Source organism: Mirounga angustirostris, unplaced genomic scaffold, assembly GCF_029215605.1.
Source record: "Mirounga angustirostris isolate CCGP_5_RB_7025 unplaced genomic scaffold, mMirAng1.0.hap1 SCAF_2, whole genome shotgun sequence".
In the NCBI taxonomy this organism is placed as follows: Eukaryota; Metazoa; Chordata; class Mammalia; order Carnivora; family Phocidae; genus Mirounga; species Mirounga angustirostris.
Window position 1 is genome coordinate 5,268,486 of NW_026991710.1, and position 19,674 is coordinate 5,288,159.

At 52.7% G+C, this 19,674-nt stretch overlaps 2 protein-coding genes across 11 annotated transcripts in view; one reads left to right on the plus strand and one right to left on the minus strand.

Annotated features, from left to right (window-relative positions):
* CRMP1 (collapsin response mediator protein 1) overlaps nt 1–12,495 on the plus strand; it is a 69,834-nt gene extending 57,339 nt beyond the window's left edge. Inside the window, exons 9-14 of the mRNA XM_045879488.2 lie at nt 437–593; nt 1,838–1,979; nt 2,878–3,048; nt 7,381–7,560; nt 8,474–8,639; nt 11,408–12,495. Of these exons, the coding sequence (XP_045735444.1) occupies nt 437–593; nt 1,838–1,979; nt 2,878–3,048; nt 7,381–7,560; nt 8,474–8,639; nt 11,408–11,499 (908 nt within the window). The 3' untranslated portion in view covers nt 11,500–12,495. The remainder of the gene's footprint in view (nt 1–436; nt 594–1,837; nt 1,980–2,877; nt 3,049–7,380; nt 7,561–8,473; nt 8,640–11,407) is intronic.
* Nucleotides 12,496–17,898: 5,403 nt separating this feature from the next.
* Nucleotides 17,899–19,674, minus strand: part of EVC (EvC ciliary complex subunit 1) — a 60,689-nt gene continuing 58,913 nt past the window's right edge. For 5 of the 10 annotated variants that reach the window (XM_064584249.1, XM_054509004.2, XM_045881509.3 and 2 more), the window contains one exon: nt 17,899–19,354. In XM_064584249.1, coding sequence (XP_064440319.1) covers nt 19,270–19,354 — 85 coding nt within the window. In that variant the 3' untranslated portion in view covers nt 17,899–19,269. The remainder of the gene's footprint in view (nt 19,355–19,674) is intronic. The other 5 variants (XM_045881507.3, XM_054509005.2, XM_064584247.1 and 2 more) reach the window with 2 other exon arrangements.

The following is a 19,674-nucleotide window of genomic DNA, read 5'->3' on the forward strand; positions in this document are numbered from 1 at the left end:
ACTACTCACCTGTTCTTGACGTCTTTCTCTGCCTGTGTCACCTCCTCCATCCCCAGCCAGTGCTGCCTGGAATCACCTCCCAAGTAAAACACTTGAACTCGGCTCCTTAATTGGAAGATGGGCTTTTGGCCACATCTGCCCTGAGACAGCAAATCCCGTCCTGGGCCTGAAATGACAAACCTGCCAAAGGGCATAGTGGTCCTATCCAAATGCTAAACGCATTACCAGTCCGGGAGGTTGCTGGGCAGGTCAGCCAGTGCTGAGTGCCTGGCGGCCAGGAGGTCACCGGGCTTGGTGGTGATGCAGGGGAGAAGGACAGACAGCGTCTTGCCCCTTGGATCATCATTCTCCCGTCTCTGACCCTCCACTTCTGTGCCACCAGATCTCCCTTGAGAGACCATCCGCCCTTGACCGTGTGTTGTGTTTGCCCCCGCAGGCCCCCTGGTGTTTGGCGAGCCCATCGCTGCCAGCCTGGGGACCGATGGCACCCACTACTGGAGTAAGAACTGGGCCAAGGCAGCGGCATTTGTGACCTCCCCTCCCCTGAGCCCAGACCCCACCACGCCTGACTACTTGACCTCCCTGCTGGCCTGGTGAGAGCCGAGGGGTGGCTGGGGGATACTGGGTCCACTGTGGTATCTTGGGAAGCACCCAGGAGGAGGAATGAGAATCCAGGAATCACCCTGGGCTTGTCACATAACCCGCAATGGCTTTCTGTTTTGGTTTACTTATCGGCAAAGTGGGGGAGAACATGGTATCTTTTGCAGAGCTGGTTATGAGATGGTGTAGGAATATGGCCTAGAATTTAGGGTTCAGTACGTGGCTACTGTTACTTGCAAAGCACCCCCTGGCTATGTGCACAGAGTAGGAGTATAGCCACGTTGGTCCCTTCCCTGCTGTTGGCCAGTGTGAGGGAGGAACACTTAGGCCATAAGAGAAGGCTAAGTGGTGAGGTGTGCAGTCTGCTCTAGAAGCAGAGACACATGCTCAGAACCAGGAGACTTGCAGAAGGCTTCATGCGGGAGGCAACATCGGGCCTGGAGCTAGAGGATGAGTAGGAGTTTGCTGGATGGGGAGAAGTCCGGGCTTCTGGTCAGGAGGAGCCCCAAGGGGCTGGTAGTTGTGTACCTACCTTGGAAATCTCTCCCAAATGATGCAGAAACCCTCGACTTGCATATCCACGGGCTTGCTCATCATCTGCAGCCCGATGTCTGGTGGGCAGCTCCAGTCCAAACAGACTGCCCATCACCCCCACAGAGCTGCTGTTCCCACAGTCTTGCCCATCTCTGAAGATGGCAGGACTCAGGCCAGAGGCCCCAGGATCTGACCACTTCTCGCCCCCTTCGCTGCGGCCATCCTGGCTTGCCTCTGACAGGCCTGTTTCTATGCTGTCCCTTCCATGCCCACAACATGTCCATTTCCAACCAGTGCCCAGATTTTAAACCCCAAGTCAGACCAAGCCACTCCTCTGCCTGGAGACCCGCAGGATCCTCTTCTCTCAACATGGATCACAAGTCCCCACAATGTGCCCCAAGGCCAAGCCTGATCTGGCCTCACCCCCTCAATGAACCTCATCTGGCACCTCTTTTGGGCGGATGTCCACTCTTCCAGGTGAGGAAGAGGAGGCCCACCTGGGGAGCCTTACCTGGAGAGCCCGGAGCCCACACTGACAGAGCCTTCCCAACAAGGGCCTTCCGATGTCACTTGCCGATGCCCACGATGTGCCCCAAATCCTCTCCCCAGAATCTCTTGGGGTTTCCATCTCACAGCCTGCACTGGGTGCTTGAAGTTCAACCTGAGCTCAGGTCGGCCCCCCACCTTGTTTTCGTCCTTGCAGTGGGGACCTGCAGGTCACGGGCAGCGGCCACTGTCCCTACAGCACTGCCCAGAAGGCGGTGGGCAAGGACAACTTCACTCTGATCCCTGAGGGCGTCAACGGGATTGAGGAGCGGATGACTGTTGTCTGGGACAAGGCAGTGGTAAGGCGCTCCCTGTTTCTCTATCCCCAGGAACATTCTAGAAGCACCCTGCCTGGCCCATCAAAAGCTAGCACATAGTGCACTGCTGGTTCTTTTTAAATTTTTTTTAAAGATTTATTTATTTGAGAGAGAGAGAGGGTGCCAGAGTGAGTGGGGGAGGGGCAGAGGGAGAGAATCTTCAAGCAGGCTCCCCTCTGAGCGTGGAGCCCGATACGGGGCCTGATCCCACGACCCATGAGATCATGACCTGAGCTGAAACCAAGAGTCAGTTGCTCAACTGACTGAGCCCACCAGGCGCCCCTGAACTGCTGATTCTTAAAGCTCCTGCCTTCCTTGCTTTGAGGCAGGAGCAGAATACACCAGGAGAGCACGCGAGGAAAGGTGTGACTCTTAACAGAGCAGCACAAGTCCTGTGGGGTCCTCTGCAGTCACGAACCTGACAGCTGCCCAGCGTTCTTTAAGGATGCAAAACGTTTTCTTTAGTTTTGTTCTGACTGCATCTCAGTCCCTGTAAGGGTGACTTTGTAAACCGTGTGTCTGGAGTTGACAGTGGGTACAGAGGGTGCTTGTTGCGTTAGGACGCCCCACATCACACCCTGATCCCTGACTTGAGCCAGAGATTTTTATTTTCTATTAAACTTGGCCCCAGTGGGCCTGACAAGATGCCACAGAGGCCGTTGAGCAAATGTCAACGCAGCTCCGAGTGGTCAGTTAGATTTCTGCTCCAATGGGGCCAGGCCTTTGTGCCCTTTCAGGATGGCCTGTTTTCAGCGGGGGAGGAGAAGATTCCAGACTGCTGTCGAGGACTCCTGTCGGCGGGTCTAGATTTGTGCCTGTCTGCCCTTCCCCCAGCCCTGTGATGGGGGGCACTCTTCTCATCAGCCGATCTTGCCTTTAGGCTACGGGCAAAATGGATGAGAACCAGTTTGTTGCTATCACCAGCACCAATGCAGCCAAGATCTTTAACCTGTACCCCAGGAAAGGGCGGATTGCCGTGGGCTCGGATGCCGATGTGGTCATCTGGGACCCCGACAAGGTGAAGACCATAACAGCCAAGAGTCACAAGTCGGTAAGTCCTGGCTTACCTGAGATGCTCCTGATTTGGGTAAGCAGTTCTTGCTTGGTCGGCAACCACTTTAGAAGCCTCTGGTTGAAAATGATTTATGGAGTTTCCAACCAGGATGTGATCTGCTATCTGGCATGACTCAGTCCTTCACATTTCTCTGCCAGTTGGAGAGACTGGCTTTGAGCTGGCTCAGCTAAGCTGCTGATGTGCTACTGAACACATTCTCTCTCTCCTTCTCTCTGTCTCTCTCTCTCTCGGTGGCCCCTGCCCTAGATGCATGCATTCTTAGGCTCAGAGAAGTTTTAGGTCCAAGATTCTTTCTCCAATCTAGTTATCGAGCTAGAAAGGGCTTGATCTCCTCTCTCAGAAACCTCCTACTTCATGTTGGGGTGACTGCTAACACTCGGCAAAGGAAAGGGTTGGGTCTAGAGCCCTCTGTGTTTGAGCACACCACAGGGCTGCATGCTTTCCCAAGCTCCAGGCCCCAAGCCTATGGCTGTGGGTTATTTCTGTGCTTTGTATCCTATGTGCCCTTGATTTCTTCACTCCACCAGCAAACCTAGGACGTAGAGAGACAAACCATCTTCCCCTCCCTTGCTGCTTGCTTCAAGTCCACTCTGCAAGGCCAGCAATGATCTTGGGTCCAGATTAATGTCCACACTCATGAGACAGGAGGCCACATCCTGGACCCTGGCCCACTAAGTCTTGTGACAGGACACGGACGGGGAGGCAGAGTGTAGGCACACTGCTTTGCCCTGTGACGGGGTCCTCATTGTCACATGGGCATAGCTTCCCAGCCTCTCAGGGGTTACCTGCTGGGAGAGGCGAGGCCACATGCATGAGGACAGGACCCCAGGCACAAGGAAGTCTCATAAGAAAGTGACAAGAACGGGGTGCCTGGGTGGCTCAGTTGGTTAAGCGACTGCCTTCGGCTCAGGTCATGATCCTGGAGTCCCAGTATCGAGTCCCGCATCGGGCTCCCTGCTCGGCAGGGAGTCTGCTTCTCCCTCTGACCCTCCTCCCTCTCATGCTCTCTGTCTCTCATTCTCTCTCTCTCAAATAAATAAATAAAATCTTAAAAAAAAAAAAAGAAAGTGACAAGAACTGTTTGTAGCAGTTCATGAGCTTGGCCCCCAGGTCCCTGCTTGGCCACAGGAGATGGCATGGGGCTGTAGAAGTCTTGTCCAGCTCGCCAGCCGGCTGTCATGCTTAGCCAGTGCTCCCTAGTGACATGCTGCCTTCCCTCAGCCCCCATCCCTGGGGACAGGATCGGGAGGAAACGAGCTTGAGGTCTCCTCCCTGGAGAAAGATGTACCCCGTTCTCCAAGCTTACCAACTCACAGGCACACGATCCCGCTGGAATCCCTGTGAATGCAGTGATGCGTGTGCGCAGAGAGAGGTCTGGTCATGCAGGAGAGCACGTGTTCCCTTGCGGTGTCAGGAAGGTGTCCCATCAGGAGAACATTTGCGAGGGTCTGGTGGCTGAGGGTGTTTGCCACTCCGCCCCCCGCCTGCTTTAGGTCGCTGCACACGGGTGTATGTTGTGGTGGTTCGTATGATCAGAAGGTTGTACATCCCCCCCAGAAAGAAACCCCAGACTCATTAGCAGTCACTCCCTGTTCTCCTCTCCCAGTCCCTGTCGACTGGGGATCTGATTTCTTTCCCTCTGGATTTGCCAATTCTGGACGTATCACAGAAAAGGATCCCACAATGTGTGGCCTTTCATGTCTGCCTTATTTCCCTTGGCTTCATGGTTAGAGGCTCGTCCACACTGTGGTGTGTGTTAGTACCTTATTCCTTTTTTTTTTAAATTTAGATTTTATTTATTTGAGAGAGAGAGAGAGAGAGAGAGAGAGCATGCAAGAGCGGGGGGAGGGGCAGAGGGAGAGAGAAGCAGGCTCCCCACTGAGCAGGGAGCCTGACGTGGGGCTCGATCCCAGGACCCCGAGATCATGACCTGAGCTGAAGGCAGACGCTTCACTGACTGAGGCACCCAAGGTGTCCCAGTTTATTTCACTGTAATTGTGGTCCTTTGTACTGTTTGAATTCATTACATCGTTCACATGTTACCTTTAGGAAACGAAACAACTTTTAAAACCCCATGTAGTGGCAAGACATCGAATGTGGCATCTGTAGGGGGTAAGCCTGAGCCTCGTAAGAGCTTCCCGATTAGGAGGGTCACGATGGCGCACATCATGTCCTTCCCGCACGAGGAATAGCGGGCCGGGCGGGGCCGGGCGAGCTGGGAGGTTGACCAGTCTCGACTGGTAGCAGTGTGGCTTGTTTCCTCACTGCCTTTTGGGTCACTCATGCTCCGCATTTGGGCTTCAGTGGGATGTAAGTCAGCACGCCGCGGGTCCCTTCAGGGTGACTGAAGAAGCATTAGATTGGCAAACGTTACAACAGAGAGCAGACCATCCGCCTGGTCCTGGGAGGCAGCTGCAGAGAGAGTGTGGCTCCTAAAATCTACTGGAAGTGATAAGAGAACCCATTGGCTGATTAAAAACCAATAGAAAGAATCGATAGCTTTTCTATGAAGTAATTCAAAAGCACTTCAAAAAATAGAACGGAAATCAAAATCCTGTTTCCAATAACAACAAAAACTAAAGACTTTTATAAACACAAGTTCTTTTATGCTAAAACGATTTATTAGAGCGAACATAGCAATTCTTGCTAATTTCATGTATAAGTTTGAAGTGATCCCATCAGAAAACTGAATGGAATTGTTCTTTAGCTAGAAAAGCAGAGGTCCTAGATGCTAAACGTGAGCATAGTCAAACATTTCTGGAATGCTAAGGGGCAAGCCCTGCTTATCCAAGTCTTTTTTTTTTTTTTTTCTTAAGATTTTATTTATTTGAGAGAGAGAGAGAAAGGGGGAGGGGCAGTGGGGGAGAGGGAGAGAGAGAGTACGATGCTATTTCTCACCTGAGCAGCGACCGAGACCCTGGTGGTTAATGGGGCACAGGTGGGGTCAGATGGCAGGAGGCAGGTGAGGGAGCACGAACCTATCAAAGTTAAAGATCCATTTACTCTTTGGCCCCAACTCCCCATCTAGAAAGATGCTCACACAGGCCAGTGTGGACACACAGACATGTGGTTCAGTAACAATCCAGTTGTCCATCTCTGGGAACTGGATAAATCAATTCTCCCTGTGAGGAAAGACGGTACAGAGGTTTAAAGGGTGTTAAAAACATTTTTAATAGGGACCTGTGCCGATATGGAACAATCTCTGAGGTCAGGAGAAAAATTCGGGCAAAAGCCATCTGTACGGAACTCTTGCAGTGTCGAGACTGTTGTTCATGCTCCGAAAATATCTGGAGTCTCAGAAGAATCTCTTTAAGGCAGATGTCTCAGTCCGAGGTGGCAGAGAGACCTGTTTTTTAAAATCAAGTATCATTTGTGCTTTTTGATTTTTCTTTTACCATCTAGATGACCTACTTTTTAAATAATAAAAAAACAGTTGGCTAGTGGTAGTTACATTCCCTTTAGGAGTTATGAAAGGAGTGTGTATTTTTAAGAGCATATTTTGACTTCCAAATCAGCAAAACCAAAGAAAGAAATCGAAAATATGAAAATGACCTTATTCAGTGCTGGAGGGGAGCTCATGGATGCGAAACCAAGGAAGTGTCTCTGTTCTGCTGCTGATGTGGTGTCGGGTGGTCTGATGCCTTTGGAGAGCAACTCGGCAGCATGTAACAAGTACCCTAAAAAAGCTCATTATCTCTTGACCCAGTAATTTAATTATAGAAAACTAACTCTAAAGAAGATGTGTATATATATATATATTAATTATTTATTTATTTATTTATTTATTTATTTATTTATTTATTTATTTATTTATTTATTTATTTATTTATTTGACAGAGACAGAGAGAGAGAGGGAACACAAGCGGGGGGAGTGGGAGAGGGAGAAGCAGGCTTCCCGCGGAGCAGGGAGCCCGATGTGGGGCTCGATCCCAGGATCCCGGGACCATGGCCTGAGCTGAAGGCAGACGCCTAATGACTGAGCCACCCAGGCACCCCTAAAGAAGATATTTCATAAAAAGACACAAAAATGCCCATTGTAGCTAGAGCAGGCACATATCCAGACAACAGGGGGGCCCCGTTCCCGTTCACGATGCCTCGGACGTTAGTTGGATTCTGTAAAACCACCCTCAGCCTACGTGCCCAAGAGCGAGCGAGGGTTGGTTCTGCTAAGGAAGGCACATAGACGGGAATATGACGCGGCCCCGGAGAAGACGCTTCCAGAGGGCAAGCGCGGGAAGTGCCTGCGGAAGACGGCGGGAGGGTTACACCCAGTGCGGTAAGGGCCCCGCTGTGCTTCTTGCCGTGCAGGCTGTGGAATACAACATCTTCGAGGGCATGGAGTGCCACGGCTCCCCGCTGGTGGTCATCAGCCAGGGCAAGATCGTCTTCGAGGACGGCAACATTAACGTCAACAAGGGCGTGGGCCACTTCATCCCCCGGAAGCCTTTCCCCGAGTACCTCTACCAGCGCGTCAGGATCAGGAGCAAGGTGAGTGGGGCCGGGGTCCAGAGTCACGGCTGCAGGGGCCATGGCACTGCCCTGCCTGCATCCTGGGGCCGGAGTTGAGGCCCCGGGATTTTGTGGGCTGTAAAGGGGCGTGCACGTGTGGAATGGGAGGGGTGGCAGGAGTAACACTGACCGGAGCTGCTTTGGAGTACGCATCCCACATCATCTCAGGGGTCCCCCAGCTGGAACTGAGGGACACCCCAGAGGTGCGAGAAGCAGGTATTACGAAGAGGACAAGAGAAAGGTGGCCAGTCATGGGTGTAGGGCTCCCCCGGGGCAACGCTCAACCCGTGGGGATGGAGACCATCGTCCATGCCTTGCCCCCGCAAGAGGGTCCGTGCAGACGTTCGCTTCCCAGTTTCCCTGAGCCAGCTGCCCTCAAAGCTGGCCCCATCACCCCACCATGCACCAGGTTTTCTCCCTTCTTCTCCCCCTTCTTTCTGGAATCACCCCCCAAATAAACTAGCTCCCCCAAATCCTTGTCTTGGGCCCACCTTCTGCAAGACCATAGATGATTCAGTGGTCCTTGAGGGGGATGGTGGGTGTGTCAGGGAAAGGGTTTTCCTCTTGAAAATGGGTTTGGGGTCCTCCTGTATGAGCTGTGTGTGTGTGTATGTGTGTGCATGCACGTGCATGTCTGTGTCGGGTTGTATATATGGGTGCTTACATGTGCATGTGTGCACATGTGAATTGCGTGTGTACGTGTGTGTATGGGGAATAAATGCATGCATGTGGGGTATGTGTGCGCATGTGTACCCACACGTGTGTGTGCGCGTGCGTGCGTGTCCCTGAGGTCACCTCAGGTCACTATCCGGCCGCAGGGCTCCAGCCTGCCTGAATGGGAAGGTGCAGGTGCATCTTGCCCATCCATCCCCTCCCCCACCCCCCCGTTTAGGTTTCGGGATTGCAAGGTGTTCCCAGAGGCATGTACGACGGTCCCGTGTACGAGGTGCCAGCCACACCCAAATATGCGACTCCTGCTCCTTCTGCCAAGTCCTCGCCTTCCAAACACCAGCCCCCGCCCATCAGAAACCTCCACCAGTCCAACTTCAGTTTATCAGGTAAGAGGCCCCCCACGCCCACAGCACTTCCAAGAGGCCACCTTGCGCGCTAGATGAGAAAGCAAGGATCAGGTGGGGAGCCCCATCTCCTTTCTTCCTGGGAGTGGCAGAGCGGGTAGGGGGAGGTCAGAAAGCAGAGGGGCTCCACAGGGGTCCACAGAGATGCCTGACCCTGGTTATGAAGTCTGCACAAAAATTGGCCCTGAGCTCATCCTTAAGCACGCCTTCCCTGTGAAGCTGAACATGGTCCCTCAGACCCCAGGGACACTGCAGTTTCATGAGCTCGCCACATGAGGGCAGACACGCACACGCTGGGATTGATGGGAATTTTGTCCCCTAGCGTATCTGAGGCTTTAGCATGTGTTACACACTGGGCTAAGTGCTAGGAATACGGTGATGGATGAGACACAGCTGGGCAGTCCCCAGTCTGCTCCGGGGGTCAGCAAATGTTTTTTTTTTTTTTTAAGATTTTATTTATTTGACACAGAGAGAGACGGCGAGAGAGGGAACACAAGCGGGGAGTGGGACAGGGAGAAGTAGACTCCCCACTGAGCAGGGAGCCCAATGTGGGGTTCGATCCCAGGACCCTAGGATCATGACCTGAGCTGAAGGCAGATGCTTAATGACTGAGCCACCCAGGCGCCCCCAGCAAATGTCTTAAAGGACCAGATAGTAAATGGTCTAGGTTTTGTGAGCCAAGAGGCAAAATTTAGGGTATTATATTAAGTAGATATTTCAAATGCAATCATTGAAAAGTGTAAAAAAAAAAGTAAAAAACTATTCTTAGCCCATGGACTATACAAAAACAGGTGGTGGCCCAGCTTTGTCAGTGGTCCCTCCTTTGCCGACTCTGATCTAACAGGAGTGAAAACCATTTAAACTGAGAAGCTGGTATGTTTAGCAAATGAGAATGGAGGGGCAGAGAGAGAGATGACTCTTCACTTAAATTGTGGGAGTGACAACTGCCCTCCATCCGGGGAGTGTCTGTCTCAGCGATTATGCAGTGGGGGACATAAGTTGTGGTGGGGGGTGTTCATCTTACATAAGTTGTGTGGGGGGGCTCATCTTACTTCCCATGAGCCTTCATGCCAGGGTTTCTTATATACTGAGTGTGATTCCAGTCTTTAAAGAGAACTAGTATTTTTTCCACCAGTGGACCCAAAACACCACTCATGTATCTCATCTGATGCTCAGTCAACACAACAGGGATTGGACACACAGCCAGGACAAGCCACCTGGGTGAAGCTATATGGAGTTTGCAGACCGGACCTCTCCTCAAGACATGCAACTCACCATTAGTATTAAATACAGGGGGGGAACCCCTCCCTTTTAGAACTAGAAGAACAATGAAATGAAAAGTCTGCTGGAAGGGCTCCACCACCACCACACGCCCCAGGTCGGCTCACCGTCTCCCAGACCCACCGCCCTGCCCCAGCCCGCCTCACGGCAGGTTAGCAGGTGACTTCATTTGTTACCAGCACCGTAGGCACTTTCTGAATCAGGAATGACTTCACAGATGCCTTTTAAATACCAGCTTAGTATCACTTTATAGAGATGCAACGTGATTGACTGCACTAGGGTCCTTTTGCCCGACAGGTGCTTTCAGAGTAGCAAACATGTAACCAGCAAGGTGGAGAGGATTATGGGGGAAACAGGTATTAGGCCTGATTTCTGGTTCTGGGACTTGAGGAAGTTCCTGGTTTCCCAGGAAGACAAAGTGTCTACCAAGAGAACTCTGAGAAAATCAGGCAGCTCTCCACGCTACATGCATAGTGGCTTTCGGAGATGGAAGGCCCTTCATCTCCGCTCCTCTCACTCAATGGAAAGGAAGTGAAGGCTGAGGGAAGGAGGGTCTGATTCCAAATCACCCACATTCCAGACATGATCTGTACTGCAACCTGTCTCCGGACTGGACCTCAGGGCCCTCTCACGCCATCCCTCCTTTTGGCTTTGTCCATCAGTCACTACTTACTCATTGAATACGTATCTATTGAGCACCAGGCGCTGGGCTTGATGCTGGAACTTTAAATCTTTAACTGCCAGAGAACGTATAACAAATGGTTGGTTTTGCAGATTGGAAACAAAAAAATGATGCCCCTCCCCCATGCAGCTCTGGCCATTGCAAACGAGGTGGGTAAATCCAGCTCTGAGTAGTTCTCTCTCTCTCTCTCACACACACACACACACACACACACACATACGCACGCATGCACTCCCATGCATACCGTACATAAAATACCTTCGGAGCATCGGGAACTACTGTGCATTGTTCTGACTCCAATAGGAGCTAAAGCTGTGGAGACAAACCAGTTGGGGCTGGAATTGTGGCTTGCCCACCTTCCAGCTTTGCCCCCCCAAGGTGCATGACCTGAGCCTCCAATTCCTCATCTGTACACTTGGGGTAACCCCCCTTCATAGTATTGCTGTGTACCCTAAACTCAAGCACATATGTTAAAGCACCAAGGCTATGCCTGCACACAGTAGGCACTCAATAAGTGCTTGTCCTCGTGGCTCAAGAACATGAAGCCAGGCAAGATATAGTGCAGGGCGGCCAGGGCTGCAAGAGGGTGACGCCAGAGCCAGAGGGGGGGCACAGAGGAGAGAGCAGTGAACCCCGTGGATGTTGGGGAGCCCTCCCAGAGGTGAGCCTGGACTGAGCCCCAAAGGGTGGGGAGGCTGGAGGGCATGTCAGGACAAGGGCTCAGCGTCCTGACCCCCAGGAGCAGCAGGTGGAACCTGTCGACAGTGATTGGCCCCGTCTCTTCCAGGTGCCCAGATAGATGACAACAATCCCCGGCGCACTGGCCACCGCATCGTGGCGCCCCCTGGTGGCCGCTCCAACATCACCAGTCTCGGCTGAAGGCGGACGAGTGGACAGATGAGCTAGCGTGAAGCGTTCTAGGAATAATGTCCATTCCTTTCCCTGTCGGGGATTGGCAAATCCGCAGTTTTATTTGGTACTGATGAGGGGAAAAATTGAATGATGTTCTTTCCTCTTTTGTTTAGGAAGAAGTGGTACTAGTGTGGTGTGTTTGCTTGGAAACTCCTTGCCCCACAGTTGTGTGTTCATGCCGACTCCACCTCAGAGCATGGGTCTCCATTTCCCTCCTTAGTGAACGCAGGTTCTAGCATCGTCTTGTACTGTCCCTCCCACTTCTGACTCCACGGGCTCCATGAATCTCTGGGTGGTTCCTTTCGCACCCTTGTAGCTGCTCTAGGATAGTTGATGCATGTTACTAAATTATGTGTGCAAGTCTGTGAGTGCATCTGACGGAACATTGCCGAGGACCAATGTAGACACAATGCCGAGACCTCAAGCCCTCAGGGGCAACTCCAAAACTCTTTACCGCGAGGATGTTTACTCATTGCCCCCACCCCAAGTCCACGCTAGAAAGAAGCCTGCCCCACTCCTCCCCGCTCCACCCCCCTTGAGAACCTTCTGTGAATTCTCAGAGAGGCAGGGGAGCCTTCCAGTGTTTGCAGAGAAACATCATCCACGTCCTGTGTCAGAAACTCTGGTCTCCATGGCACTTGTGACTCGCCATGCTGTCTTCTGGTCTGTGTGTGTCCTTCCAGCCAGCTCCGACTTCAGGCCTAACCAGGTTCACACTCAGAAAGGGGGCTCCCCACCCCCATCAGGGCTGACAATGGTCGGGCAACAGCTGCTCCCCGTTGCCCCGCTCCTGGTCCCTTCGAGGTGTTTGACGGGGCAGTCAGATTTTTAAAGTTTTGTACAAAGTTTTCCTTTGTAATCACCCCCCATTTTTACTTACCAACTGACTTATTGTGGCTCTTATTTCTGAATTCAAAGCTTGTGAAAAAATAAAGAAAAGAAACAGCCTGCTGGCCTGACCAGAGTGTTTTCATTTAAGGGTGGCAGCTCCGTTAGATGCAAACGCTCAGCCCTCCTCCTTGTGATGATTGGAGCGTGGTGGTTGCTTCCCAGGACTCGTGCTTGGTAGACACTGGGGGAAGTAGAGGAGGAAGGAGAGGGAGCCAGTCACGAGGTGTGGAGTGTTGATCTCAGACCCTGAGGTCATGGTGGGAAAGGCAGGTGGCAGGTGGCTTCTGGGACGTGGTTTGAAAGCCCACGTCCATTCCTTCCTGCTTGGCCCATTCTTGGTGTGCTCTCTTCTTGTAGGTGACCGTCTGCCTCAGACTGGGAGCTCCAACCTTCTAAATATCACATTTCTTCCCTCTGGTTCCATGAGCAAATGCACCTTCTGAGGAATAAAAACCCAGGCAAAGTTGCCTGTCCCAATTTGCCACTAGTAGTAGTGATAGTGGTGATGGTGGTGGTGAGGATGATGGTGATGATGATTGTGATGATGGTGATGATGATGATGGTGATGATGAAAATGATGGTGATGGTGGTGATGCTGCTGCTGATGGTGGTGATGACAATGATGGTGATGATGGTGGTGATGGTGATGATGATGGTGATGACGATGATGGTGATGATGGTGGTGGTGGTGATGGTGGCAATGGTGATGATCTTCATGATGGTGGTGGTGGTGGTGATGATGGTGATGCTGATGATGATGGTGGTGATGACAATGATGGTGATGATGGTGGTGATGATGACAATAGTGATGATGATGGTGGTGATGGTGATAATGATGGTGGTGATGATGATGGTGATGAAAATGATGGTGATGGTGGTGGTGGTGGTGATGGTGGTGGTGGTGGTGGTAGTGATGATGACGATGATGGTGATGATGATGGTGGTGATGATGGTGATGATGATGATGGTGATGATGGTGGTGATGACGATGATGGTGACGGTGCTGATGATGCAGGCAGTACCTGTGTGGCGCTGGCTACATGTTAGGTGCTCTGTGAGGTAGGCTTTGTTACTATGCCCCTTTTACAGAGGAGTCCTAAGAGTTCAGTGACTTATCCAAGATCACACAGTGAGAAAGAGGCTGATGCAGGATTTGAATCCAAGACCCATGAAGTTTGGCCCTAAGTCCAAAGTTCCTTTCTCCTAACTAAGTTTTACAGTCATTCAAGGCAGCATGGTTTTAGATGGTTGTACATCTACTTCATGGTTTCAGCGTATTCTCCCCTTACCTGGCTGGGTTAAGATACCTTAGTTAAGGTCCAACATGGTGTTGGATCATGGTCTGTCATGGAAACAAGGCTAAATACAGGGAAAGGTCAAGAATAAAGAACATGGCCTTTTGATGTTTGGCCGTGGCCCATTCAGACTATTACAGGGCACCACAGAAACTTCCAGAAGAGTAAAGTTGGCAACAGTGAGTTGCCCCACTCTCTGGAAAGCATTTCCTCTCCTGCATCACCCCCTAGCCCATCCGGGGGTGCAAGCAGAAGCAGCCCTAACATCCTCTAAGACCGACCCTGGTGGGGCTACTGCCCTGCTGCATAACTGACAGAGGTCGCCAGGACCCACTGTTCCACGGGAGGTTCCCCAGCACCTCCAAGAGTCACAGTCACAGGTCCTGGTGGTGCAAGACATACAAGCCTTAAGTTTTGGAGGCTGCAACATTCCTTGTAAGGCACGTGCTTCTCTTTCGTGTCCTGAGCTGGTAGGAAGAGGTAGGGAATGTTTCTCGGAAAGCTTTAGGGGAAAGCTATCCATTCTCTCATCCATCTGTCTACACCTGTGATTCCCCTTTACCATGTCATAGCCTAGTCCCAGGTTCTGGGAATTAGGATGGGGACACCCTGGGTGGAGGGGCATTATTCTGCTGTCCACAAGTCTCCTAAGTCTCTTTCCAAAAACTTTGTTGTATCTTGCCACGTTTGGGTATATGATCCATCTTTCATTAATCTTTGTGTATAAGGAAAGGGAAGGCTCAAAACTTACTTTTTCCCCTATAATATCCAGATGACCCAACACAATTTTACTGAAAAGACCATTCTTCCCCCCATTTGGCTGCAGTGGTGGCTTTATTATAAACCAGGTGACCATAGTGTGTTGGTCTTCTGATCTAGTGGTCTCAAGGTACCCTGCAAAACAAATACTAAACACTGGGCTGGGCTGGGCTGGGCTGGGAGCTCCAGTGTGCACTGTTTGCTAATTTCCCCTGTAGCCAGCTTCAAACTACCACTGTGAAGCTAGCGAGTTTGTAACTCATTAAGTTTAAGTGGGCTGTGGTGTCCCAGTAAGGGCTGGCCTGACCCCTCTGCATCAGTTGGTCTGTTTTCGCACCTGTGTTGCATGTTGACTCTAAAAAGTGAGACAGAACGGCCAAGGTCTCCCCCATCCATTTTCTGCCTAATGTACTCTGGCCCCAGAGTCAGTGTGGCCGCTTGGTTATGGTGAGTGGACCAGAGAAGGCTGCTCCCAAGGCTTGAGTGTCATGTCTCCTCACACTCAGGGGCTGTTCTTTGGACCAAAGCGCATGCGGTCAGGACTCTCTGTGGCACAAAGTGTGGGCACTGATGATGCACATTTGCGGTGTCATTGGCCCCGAGTTTCTCTCCAGTGACATCAATTTCTGGAGCAGAGGAACAAGAAGAGTATTTTTGAACCAAAAGTACTTTTGCCACATTGAAGTTTCCTTCCCCATCCCCCTCTTTCTTCCTTCTTCCTCCCACCAAGTGACTGTGGAGGCCGTTTTGTGCCAGACACTATGCTCATCAAGGGGAATGCATTCCGGGGGAAGGTCAGGTGTGAAAATATTGCCCTAAACATCTAACCGTGCCCGCTTCCAGAAAGGGTAGCAGGTGCTTATCTCCCGATCCTGGTGTTTCCACAGAGGGAGGGGCGTCCGCGCTCTGGGGGAGAGGTGCGGGGGCTCAACTGGCCTTTCTCAGTGCTTCTTCCCCAGGGAGGGAGATGCACCTGCTTGCTCAGTCTGGGAAGAGGGAACTGAGTGTGCCGAGTGGTGTCCTTTGCTCTCTCCAAGGAGGTGACCGATCTCAGGACACATGCTTCTCCTCGGACGTGGTTTACCATAAAGTCATGATGTCTGCACAGACCCCCACCCAGGCCCAGGGGTGGGCTTAGCGATATGTCCACAGAGTCCTCTAATACACTTTCCACAGCCAGAGGTTTGAACTGCAACCGGTTAAGACACGATTTCCTTCTACTCCAATGTCCCCGAGTATCACGTGACCGTGGGGAGGCCGTGGCTATTTCCGGGGCCGAGTTAGGGCAGGTGGACTGGGGTTCAGTGGGGATGTTTCTTTTTTATGTTTTTTTATTATTATTATTGTTATGTTAATCACCATACATTACATCATTAGTTTTTGATGTAGTGTTCCATGATTCATTGTGCATAACACCCCGTGCTCCATGCAGAACGTGCCCTCTTTAATACCCATCACCAGGCTAACACATCCCCCCACCCCCTCCTCTCTAGAACCCTCACTTTGCTTTTCAGAGTCATGGTTCATCTCTCAGTGGGGATGTTTCTGTGTGTTGGCCAGCCCAGGCACAAACAGCCAGCCCTGTGCCACCTTTCCTGCATCACGACACAGAGCGCATGAGTCCCGTGGCACCCGACACCAGAAGCCTGTGGCCCAAGGGGAGGCACGGAGGTGCCCAGAGCCAGACGCTGGTCCACAGAATGTCTCCCAGCTGTCATATGTGTCGAATTTTGAGTGGAGAAATACTAGAACGAGGTATTACAGAGGTGGATTAGGCAATCCACTGATTTAAAAAATTATTTTATTTTTGGATTTGTGACTTTTGTGGAATTCATCAGACTTAAAAAAAAAACATCACTCGTCCTCATCTCCTCCCTCATTCTGAATATTTATTCACTCTTATCCCTTTGTAGTTTGATTTGCTTTTTATTAAGCTCTTCTCCCCAAAATGTACACATTCCAGCACTCCCACCCCAGATCTGGGTCTCCCTGCTCCTCCGCTCTTGCCGTGTTTCCGGTTGTCCCCACGGAGGAGGCTTGTGTCTGGGGCCATGTGTGTGGCTGGGGAGGAAGGCAGGAGCGAGGGTTCACGGCCGCAGGACTGATCTCAGCCCTCCAACGTGGCTCCGTCGGCTACAAAGCCCATGTGCGGATCTCCCCGGCTGCTCTATGTCTCAACTGGTTCCAAATGTGGATGAGAAATAAAGGAATGTTTATTTTTCCCTCTTAGGCTAAGAGCCTAAGGGGAGGGTCCGATCTTGTCTGAGGGCCGCAGGGAAGGCTGTAGACGTGAGTCCTGCCCGTTGAGACATGGATGATGTTCACAGGCTCGTGAGGCAGAGAGGAGGGGCAGGGGGTAGGGCTGTTCCAGGCGGGCAGCACGAACGTCCGGTGCCAAAGCCCAGTGGCAGGTGGGGGCGGGCAGGTGTGAGGCCACGAGAGGAGACAGGCTGGGTGAGGGTGGGGGCAACAGCGGGGCTGTGCCTGAGACCAGACCTCGCCGGGCCCTGTGGTCCGTGTTAAAGATTTTGCTTTTTCTCCTTCGAGCAAAGAATACTGCTGAAGCGTGTGCCAATGAGATTTGTGTTTTGGAACGTGCGGGCTGGTCAGAGGATGCAGGGCAGGGCAGGAGGCAAGGGTCGGAGCAGTTAGGAGTTTCCTGGGGGCAGCGTCTAGGTCAGCACCAGAGGTAGGGGCAGGACAGACACCGGGCTGGCCGGAGAGGTGCTCGGAGAGTCTACGGCCTTTCTCCTTGCTGAGCTCAGACGAGACGTGGAAGAATGAATCCACTAACTGACTCACCATCCCCTTCCGGGCCACCTCCTTCCATCTCCCTAACAACCCACCACCTGTAATACGCACCGGGACAGGAACGGATGGAGGAGGTCGGGGGCGATGTGTCCTCGGCCTCCCCCGCGCCGGGCATGCTGTGCTTGCGAAGCCGGCCCCGGGCGTCCCAGAGCCAGTGCCAGACACTGCTGAGTGCCTGTGGCTTCTGGTGCCCACGTTTCATTCTGCCCGGGGAGGCAGATGCGTTACGGAAGGCACCTCCATGCCCCCGCCCGCTGCTGGAAGACTCCATCTACAGCGGGACGAGAACAGAAAACAGTCCACAGTGTTCCCCGAGTCCTGTGCCCCGAGCTGTGCCAAGCCCAGTGGCTGTGCATCGGGGCTGCCACACTGGCGAGTGACACAGTCGCTCGCGCTGAGGAGCCGTCGCCCAGGAAGCAAAACAATTTTCACGCAGGATTTATGGAAGCTGAGCTGCCTTCGTTCTTTCCGAGATGCCGGGACCGCCAGGGGTCTGCACTTAACAAATTCAAGTCACCAGATCAGCCACTCCCAACTCCAGAATGCCTCTGTGCCGAGGACCCATGTGACAAAAGTGGTTTCTAGGTCAACCAGGTTCTCAAAATAGGGCAAGAAGGAAACCACAGCTTGTTAGCAGAACAATGAAATGCTTTATTTGGCCACAAGAGGGAGCCCGCGAGCAGACCAGTTAGGACCCGATGCTCGGACGGGAAGCATCCTTAACAAGCCACCTAGCTACCGTGGATGACTTCTGTCCCAGAACCACTCTTTCCTAAGAGAGTCTAAGTTAGATTTTAAGAAATAAAAACTCAGGCCACAAATGGTCCAGGACATCTCTGTGACGGGTCCCAGGGCCCGGGGCCCACTCTGTCCGAATTCACCAGGCGCTGGCCCACTTTGACTCGGGTTGGGGTGATGCCCCCCAGGGGACATCTGGCCACGTCTGGAGACAAGTCTGGTTGCCACGACTGGGGGGCAGTGCTCCTGGAATCTACGCACAGAACGGCCCCTGCCCCAAATGAAGAATTACCTCACCCAAAATGTCCATAGTGCCAACGTTGGGAATCCCTGATTTCAATGAGAAGAGTAATTTTCTTTCTGGGTGGGAAAGGCCTCTCCTCGCAGTAGTTTAAATAGGGCCGGTCTGGAAGCTCTGGGAGCAGAAGAGTCCCCCAGGAACAGGCCTCTTGAGGGAGAACTGCTTGTCCCCTCGCCGGGTAAGCCCGCGGGCTGAGTGGGGCCACCCCCAGAAGACCCACGGCAGGTGTCATGATGTATCTGTGGGGCTAGGGTCCCCAGGGTCGGTGACATAGGCCCTCAGGCCAGGGATTCCACGGTCTGTGTCAGGGTCCGGGGGCCCTGAGACTCACCACCACCCAAAGTGACCAGGCGTTAGCTGCTGGCTGAGCTAAACCCAGGAATGGGTCCAGATGAGAACACCGTGGCCAGGTGCATGGGACACGGGGCAGGGGACACGTCTCATGGGACAGACAGAACAAGGTGGCAGAAATGGTGGAAAAAAGGCTTCCAGCCAGAAGACCCCAGCCCTCCCCGGGACCCCTGCAAGCCCAGCAGAACACCTGGGAGTGACCGGGGACAGGCGGGTCCCTGAAGCTGGAGTGAAGCAGCCTCAGGCTGGGCGGCCGGGTTCGGGGGCCAGCAGGACACCGTGGGGTGGGGGGTTCAGACAGCCAGGGAGGAAGAGGTCCCTGAGGAAGGGAGCCACGTCTCGAAGCCAGAGAGAGAAAGCTGCAGACAGGTGTCCCACATGGGTTTCTAACTCCACAGGCCGGAGGGTACGCCCTGCTCACGGAGGCCTTGTCGGGCGCTGTCCATCAGTCTCTGTCCAGCCCCCTCACAGCGAGCCTGGAAGGCAGAGGGGGACTCCCATCCCCCCTCACCGTCTCACTGGGCGGGGCGGGGCGCGGCAAGCAGGCAGTGTTCAGGCCTGGTCCTCGGCTTCAGCCCCGACCGCCGCGATCTACAAGTTGCTTCTTTCCCTTAGCAGCTTCTTGGGGCTCTCGCTGTCACCAGCTTCATTTTCTTGCTGGTTCAGCCTTTTGCTGCTTAAAACACAGAAGCAAGGCGGGAGTCAGAACTCTGATTCCAGATCTGTCCAGAGGCAAGAACTCCTCCAATCTGATCAGATGGAAAGGCAGTGACAGGCGATCTAAACCATTTTCCTCTGACCGGGATTGTTGGGAGACAAACACAGCTCCCAGTTTCCCTGTTTGGTGGCGGTGGGGGGGGGGTCATCTGAGGGCCACAGAGAAAGGAAGCCCCCGCTCAGATGCTCAGATGACTGGGTGCCCAGGACGCATTTACCTTACTGCAAATCCCAGGGTGTCCGTAACAGTGGGGGACTGGTGGCCCTTCAGGGGGAAGG